General features: G+C 45.3%; 2 protein-coding genes across 3 annotated transcripts in view; one reads left to right on the forward strand and one right to left on the reverse strand.

The window, feature by feature from the left end:
• The window catches only part of LOC123974652 (protein NDRG3-like), a 165252-nt gene extending 160861 nt beyond the window's left edge, over positions 1-4391 (forward strand). For both annotated transcript variants that reach the window (XM_046055488.1, XM_046055489.1), the window contains exons 14-15: positions 633-684; positions 3589-4391. In XM_046055488.1, coding sequence (XP_045911444.1) covers positions 633-684; positions 3589-3743 — 207 coding nt within the window. In that variant the 3' untranslated portion in view covers positions 3744-4391. The remainder of the gene's footprint in view (positions 1-632; positions 685-3588) is intronic.
• A 2320-nt stretch (positions 4392-6711) lies between these two features.
• The window catches only part of rfc2 (replication factor C (activator 1) 2), a 7497-nt gene continuing 6136 nt past the window's right edge, over positions 6712-8072 (reverse strand). Inside the window, exon 6 of the mRNA XM_046057629.1 lies at positions 6712-6985. Within this exon, the coding sequence (XP_045913585.1) occupies positions 6875-6985 (111 nt within the window). The 3' untranslated portion in view covers positions 6712-6874. The remainder of the gene's footprint in view (positions 6986-8072) is intronic.

Below are 8072 nucleotides of genomic sequence, written 5' to 3' on the forward strand. Positions count from 1 at the left end.
GGAAATTATTTGACATCCATTTTTTAACTTCACAAAGGCAGTTGTTAAGTGAACTCAGCATTCCAGGGTCTGTGGATCTGACGGGCAAGTATATTTGTGTGTCATCAGCATAAATATGAAAAGAAATGCCATGTTTATGGATAATATGTCCAAGGGGAAGCAGATACAAGGAAAACAAAATGGGTCCTAAGACCGACCCCTGAGGCACACCATATTTAACTGGACAGAATGAGGAGACATAGTTGTTTACAGACACACAAAACTTCCTATTTGACAGGTAGGATGAAAACCATTCTAGGGCAGTACCAGAGATCCCCACCCAGTGCCTCAGTCTGTCTAACATGATGTTGTGATCAATGGTGTCAAAAGCAGCGCTAAGGTCCAGGAGTACCAGGACTGAGCACATGCCGTTATCAGCAGACACTACAGGAAGACATCTCTTCCTGTAGTCTGTTTACAGCAGTATTTCCTCTTTGTAATTCCCCTGCGGTGGAGCGACGGTAACAAAGAACATTTACAGTGACCAATAACACTTAGAATATACACACAGTCACGTAAGTATTGTTTTAAGACGGTGAACCTATCCTTTAAAGTCTCAGTATGCCTCATACTGTGTGTTTTTCTTCCCTCAGCCTGGAAAACTAGCAGAGGCCTTCAAGTATTTTGTCCAGGGGATGGGCTACAGTGAGTATCTTCTAACGTTAATGCAAGATCACAGCTTTTAGACACAAACATGTAAAGTCTAATTGAAGAGATGCTTGTTTTTTTTTTATTCTGAGAGTGTTATTTTGATCCAACATGTCTTTGCAGCTTCCTGTTAGTCTTTGTCTCTCCCGTGTTTCCGCCCCGGTGTTAACATGATGCTGTTTGTATGTTGTAACCACTCAAAATGTGTATTAGTTTCATTAACGTTGGCATTTTCGTTCTGGAGTTTGCTTTTACTGAATGAAATGACAGAATGAAGACTTCAAATGTCTGATCGTGTCGCTCCGTAACTGCTAGACGGAGTAAATAAGCAACTGTCTGATCAAAAACTGAAAAAGTGACGAAACTGTTTATGCCAAAAAAACATTAACAACGTGCATGTTGTTGGTGCACGAGAACATTTATGTTCCTCACCAAGTTAACAAACCTGTGTAGCCTAAACTGAAAAAAACTCATGTAGTTATATTTAGTTTTATGAATTTTTTGGTTTTGGGATAATTTGTGAAAATCAAGACAAAACTGTAGACTTTTTTAAAAGCAGCTGCTCAGTCAAAGTGTGTGTGTGTGTGTGTCTACAGCCTGCCTCACTGACTGTAAGTACACAGCAGTGTGTGAAGCAATAGGATTTCCTCAACACACCAAATACATGCCTGCGTGCGTGCGTGTGTGTGTGTGTGTGTGTGTGTGTGTGTGTGTGTGTGTGTTGCACAAGCTACGTCTTGTAACAGCTTAAATTATTTCTCAACCTTTCCTCCTTCCTTTCTGCTCTTGTTTCTTTCTCTCTCTCTGTCTTCGTTTCCTCCAGTCCCTCATGTTGTATTAAACCACCTGAGCAGCCAATCAGGTATCAGGATTTCAACCAGAATCTTAAAGCCCCTCCACACCTCCTTCGCCTCTCTCCATCTTTGCTGTTGTTTCTCTTGTTACTCCCTCCCCTCGTCTGTCTGTGTGTCTTCGAGTGTGTCTGCATGCTGTTGATCAGCTGATCGCACAGATTCCCCTCCCCGCCCCCCTCTGCAGTGAAAGTGACCAGCAGGCTGTGCTGCATGCAAACGCACTTCTGCTCCGTTCACACTGCTGCTCACGTCTGTAGATCAAACTCAAATCCAACAGTAACATGAACGTGAAGCTGCCAGAAAATGTCTCATCTGTTGTTGTTCAGACAATTGGGCCTTTTTCACTACGGGAATGTACCTACTCGTTAAGTGCGATTTATACTATACGCGTCAAACAGACGGCGTAGCCTCAGCCTGACGTGCACCTCCTCAAAAATGTAACTACACGTGGAGGCGACGCAGACCGTAAGAACGGGGATTGGTCGGCTGGTTAGCCTCGCAATGCCTCAGAGCCGACAGGAAGTGCCCGCGCTTTGAAGTAACTTTCACTAGCGGCCAAACCAGCGGCTGTAACACGGTGGATGAATACATTTGACCGCCACAACCCAAGGCTACAACAGCCGCACGTTTACAATTTTACCCCCATTCACGTGGCGCAGTGGATAAGACTGCCTTTGGTGTGAGAGACCTGGGTTCAATCCCCTACTGTGACCATCCACCATTGTCCCTGAGCAGAGCTTGCTCCAGAGGCGTGCGACCTCTGACATGTATAGCCGTTGTAAGTTGCTTTGGATAAATAGCATAAATCAAGCTTAACCCGGAGTTCACTGCAGCGTGAACTTAAAGGACCTCAAGAACGCAACTGCATGTCGTGGCAACGCAGACTGCAAGAACAACTAATCCATTTATCAAAAACATTGCAGATTCAGTTTCTCAACAACTAATTGATAAATGGACTAATCAATTCCCAACTGGGAAGCAAAACACGTCGAATCTTCTGAATCAGAATTTGCGTTTATTTTGAAACACACGCTCTTTCGGTGTAAAAACACACTGTCCTTAGTTAATACTGTATTTCCTCTGCAAATCACCTGTTCCATTCCCTCTCCCCTGAAAGGACTGAACCTGTCAAATAAAATCTAGTTGCAGGAATATTTGCTCAAAGTGGAAACAAAAACAGAACCCAAAACAAAAGTTACATGTTAAAGGTTCAGTGTGTACGTTTTAGTGGCATCTAGTGGTGAGGGTTGGGAATTGCATCCAATGCTCAGTCACCGCTCACCTCTCCCTTTCCAAGGCTGCAACGTCATGAAAGCGCACACTCACTCACTCGATTAATTTTCAAGATATGCAGCGTCATTTTTAAAAAAAGGTTCATAATGAACATTGTTGTTTTAGGTAACCTAACTTCTGAAATAATCATATAAATAATGATAAGATTAGCTGCAACAATAATTACAGATGATATACAAACTCTTTGGCCGACGAGCTCTGTCGGCTCTTGTTCTAAATAACTCGTGTGGTCCTCAATTTGTCCAAATGTCACTTCTCTTCTGACTTCTAACGGTTCATTACGTACGGTCTTTATACACCACTGAGAACGATGAGTTCTGTCGATATGTCCTCGTAGATATTACACACTGGACCTTTTTAAGTTACGGGTCGTTAAAACGTTCCTGTAGTGAAGAAAGGCCTAAAGTTTTAGTTTTTAACCAGTCCGACACATCAGCAGTTTGTTGCTTTCTTATTGTTGAAACATTTCAGATGCTCACACAACCCGACATCACGAGTAAGATGGATTTCCTGTGATGGAAACGCTGATTAATTCAGATTTGACGCCTCAGATTCACATTTTGCAGCGTTTGGGTCCTGGTAAGACCTCAGTGTGAACGGAGCCTCCTACTCGCCGTCATCAGATTTGAATCCAGCTGCTCAGCCACAGCGCGGACGATTCAAATCGGCACATGCTGGTTGGACGGAGAGATCCAGCTCCACACTGACGTCTTCTCTTACTAACACATTCATGTCTCTGTCGCCCCCTCTTCAGTGCCCACAGCTGGTATGACCCGGCTGGTTCGCTCCAGGACTCACTCGGCCTCCAGCGTCGGCTCCACAGACGGCGTCCGGAGCCGCACTACACTGCCAGAGGACGGCAACAGCCCCAAACACACAGCGGCACGCACCATCGAAATGACCGCGTAGGACGGTTTCCCGCTCTTGTTTCCTCTCTTTCCTCTTCCATTCCTCCTCACATGCTGCGTGAACGTTCCTCTCCGTCGCAGCAGTTCCTCGTTGTAGTTGAAACAAAAAGGTCACATCTAAGCATCGTGTAAAGTAGAGACGACTTCAATATCTTTAGACTTCACCGCTGTCGTAAACGGTTCGGCCTCAGCGGCAGCCATGTTGGCTCTTTAGGATGCTGTTCGTACCATCACTCGCCTGGCGCCAGGCGGTTCATGTGGTGACGCTGTTGATGTAACTGTACATGGAGTCCAGCTGGTTCATATTTATATACAGATGTGTTGTCTGCTGTTCAGACCAGATCCTCTTCCTTTAGCTTAGGTCCTGATCCATTATTATTATTATTATTATTATTATTACTATTACTACTCTTATTATTTTGTTGTGTTGATGGTGGTGTTGGTTGCCGTGAAGCTCGTTTATGAAACTGTCTTCCTACCGGTAAAATAAAAGTGACTTTAAGGGAATATTTCACCCATAAATGTAGGCCTACAGTTTTTAATATCAGTTATGTCTCTCCCACCCTGGACTGCCCGGGAAATGAGTAAGCGGGGGAATTTTATACCAGAACATAACAAATTAATAAATAAATATGTATAAAAACTCAAACATGCAGAGCAATCTGACAGTTTGTGAAACCAGTGAAAGGAAGATCTACAGTCCTGCTGTGCTATCAAATATCTCTTCACCAGCTGCAGTTAGTCGCTGCTTCACCAACAACAACCTTTTCCTTCTTTCTTCAGAAGGCATGAAGCAGATAAGCGGGTGTTTGCCCCAGTTTTTGCTCTTCATGCATTAACATTAATAACCAAGTCACTGAGCTAAGTGTTCTTTTGGAAAAATAAACACATGGCGAGCTGTTTTATTATATCCAGACTCCTTAAAGACTCTTCTAACCATTTGGATTTATAAAAAATAAAATAAAAATCCTCTCTGCTGCACAATAAAATGGTCATTATGTTTCTGAGCTTGCAGCTTTCTCCTCTTCCAAAGATGGAAGCTAGAAATGACACGTCCTCGTCAGTTTGAATGACTTAAATTAAAAAGTCGTTATTTACCTTTGTCTATACTGATGTATATTATTTCTATTTTGTATTTCCACTTGTTGTGCAAAATGTTATGTCATTTCTGGCTGCCTAGATGGAAAGTAGAAAATCTTTTATCGTGCAGCAGACAGTCTTCTAGAAAAACCTTCACAACAACCTTCTTGGTGTTTTTCAGAAAAACTAACTGCGACTTGAATGTAATATGAAAACACGAGAGGCACAAAAGATTTTAGCTCCCTTCAGCATTTTCCTTATAGTCTAGTAAACTGAGATTGTAGATGTTCATACCTACAATTTAATGGAAAGGGCGACTGCTGCCAGTAGTTTTTTTGTTTGGTGTTTCAGACTCCGCTGAGTGAGTCATTGATTTAAGAAAGGTGAACTTTTTCTTTGTTGGGGACCCTGAACGCGACCAGTTAACCCAGCGTGCTCCTTTTTACTGTAACTGTACATGATTTAGTTTCGGGCGAGCTGTTTCCCTGAAGCCGCCCTGCTCTGTGTTCATTCGGCCCGTCGGCAGCATGCTCGTCGTGGAGTTCTGGCATGCACAAACTGTACCGTGGTTATCAGTCTCGTGAGTAACTGAGATGTCGTTCAGCTGTAAAACAGAAGCGCCTCCTCCTAAAACATCAGAGAAACAGAATTCCTTCCACGTTGTGTTGTTGCAGTTACAGGTTTTGTTTCTGTGGACTTGCAGCTGCCAGCAGGGAAGACATATTGCTTATTGATCATTACACAGACTGATATGAGGCTCTGACCGGAAGCACTTGTCTGGCTTCAGCGACGTTGATTCGATAAATGGCACTTTAGATGTCACTGTGTGCGAGACGAGACGCAGACAGACCGGCGACCACGTTGCTCGTCCTGCTGATGTTTGGAGGCGGTGATGCTCGACTTCTCCGTGACGGTGACTATTGTTTTTAAGAGATGCTGCCGCCTGCTGGAGGACTGAAGAACAGCTCCCAGAGTTAGCAGCATTCATGTGGACTCGTATTAGAATTTCAGTTTCCTGTAAACATGTCTGTACAAAAACAACTTGGCGAGACACAAAGTCAAATATTTAGTTCTTATATTCTATATATACACTAACTGTAGTTAATGTTCTTAATATTTATTATTATACTATTACTTTTGAGATTTGTACTGAAGCATTGTTAGATGTTCTGTTACGGAGGTTTGTTGTGCCATGACTTTTAATGTAAACAAGGTTTGTAATTAAATAAAGCTCGTTATCCAAAAAAAACAAAAAGCCGGTTTGACCTGAATATTCTGCAATTGGTGGAAGACGTATCATCAATACTGTACATTACACATAACTGGATTATATAGTTTTAAACTGCATTTTACTGCTGTACCACTACCTGTAGGTGTAATGCAAGAATGTAATCAATGCCCACTGGAAAGAAGACCAGTGTGAGGGAAGCCAACAGTCAGTAATGGGTGAAATTAAGCTAAGATATAGCTTTGAGTCTCACGTAGGTATCAAATTTCACCGTCACGGCAGGTGTGGGTCAGTTTTAGGCCTCTGCCGTCCTCCATACACTTGAGACAATTAATTCTGTTGGCTGCATCATGAACATCCCTGAAACCCTGAAGACCGGTTCTTTCATTCTACAGGTAACTGTCACTTTGCTTTATAATAAAGTTTATTTGGGACGGCATTAGCTCATTCCATGGCTTGGGAGCATTGTGCCAAACCCTTAACTGCTCCCCCGGGTGCTGCACAACGGCTGCCCACTGCGGCTAATTAGGATGGCTTAAACGCACGAGAACAAATTTCCTGGTTAAACTGACAAATACACAAAGTAAATTGGTCACAAAATAAAACATTGTTAACTCAAAGCATCACTTCTGGATAAATCAAAAACAAACCACGTCAACAATCATATGAAAAGGTGATTTATTGGACACAAAACGTCTGCTGTGGTGTCGGGTTGAAACAAGTGCAACAGATAAAAACGCACTCGCAGCACCTTCAGCATTGAACGCATGCTGGGTTCTTTGAACAGTTCAGTTTTACGGTGGAGGGAGAGCGAAGTGTTGGGTTCAGCTGGCAGCAGGGGGCGCCGTCTTGCTGCAGAGTCGACCCAGCAGACCGGCCATCTGCAGCAGGGAGTTGACGCCTTCAGCCACCCTCATGTGAGTGTAACCGATCTCCTGGAGGACAGAAGCAGAAGATTAGCACAAAGTCTGGTAAGAAGTTTAGTCTCACTCTCAGATGTTACCGATATGAACCAACGACGCGTTGACGAATCAACATTTTCATAATCGATGACATCGCGTCAGCCCTAAAATGGGACCATAATTTACTAAATGAACATCATGCTTAGTTGAAGAAGACTTCAGGAAAGTGTTTACTGAGGGAATAAATCAGCTGAGAAGTAGCAACATTTTCTCAGACTTCTATACAATCACACTTCTTTCTGCAGTCGCTGGAGTCGCCCCCTGCTGGCTGCTGGAGGGGACGCAGGTTTAAGTCACCCCCTGCTGGCTGCTGGAGGGGACGCAGGTTTAAGTCACCTCCTGCTGGCTGCTGGAGGGGACGCAGGTTTAAGGCGCCCCCTGCTGGCTGCTGGAGGGGACGCAGGTTTAAGTCGCCCCCTGCTGGCTGCTGGAGGGGACGCAGGTTTAAGTCGCCCCCTGCTGGCTGCTGGAGGGGACGCAGGTTTAAGGCGCCCCCTGCTGGCTGCTGGAGGGGACGCAGGTTTAAGGCACCCCCTGCTGGCTGCTGGAGGGGACGCAGGTTTAAGTCACCTCCTGCTGGCTGCTGGAGGGGACGCAGGTTTAAGTCACCCCCTGCTGGCTGCTGGAGGGGACGCAGGTTTAAGTCACCTCCTGCTGGCTGCTGGAGGGGACGCAGGTTTAAGTCACCCCCTGCTGGCTGCTGGAGGGGACGCAGGTTTAAGTCACCTCCTGCTGGCTGCTGGAGGGGACGCAGGTTTAAGTCACCCCCTGCTGGCTGCTGGAGGGGACGCAGGTTTAAGTCACCTCCTGCTGGCTGCTGGAGGGGACGCAGGTTTAAGTCACCCCCTGCTGGCTGCTGGAGGGGACGCAGGTTTAAGTCACCTCCTGCTGGCTGCTGGAGGGGACGCAGGTTTAAGTCACCCCCTGCTGGCTGCTGGAGGGGACGCAGGTTTAAGTCACCTCCTGCTGGCTGCTGGAGGGGACGCAGGTTTAAGTCACCCCCTGCTGGCTGCTGGAGGGGACGCAGGTTTAAGTCACCTCCTGCTGGCTGCTGGAGGGG

The sequence above is a fragment of the Micropterus dolomieu genome, linkage group LG08 (assembly GCF_021292245.1).
Source record: "Micropterus dolomieu isolate WLL.071019.BEF.003 ecotype Adirondacks linkage group LG08, ASM2129224v1, whole genome shotgun sequence".
Taxonomy (NCBI): Eukaryota; Metazoa; Chordata; class Actinopteri; order Centrarchiformes; family Centrarchidae; genus Micropterus; species Micropterus dolomieu.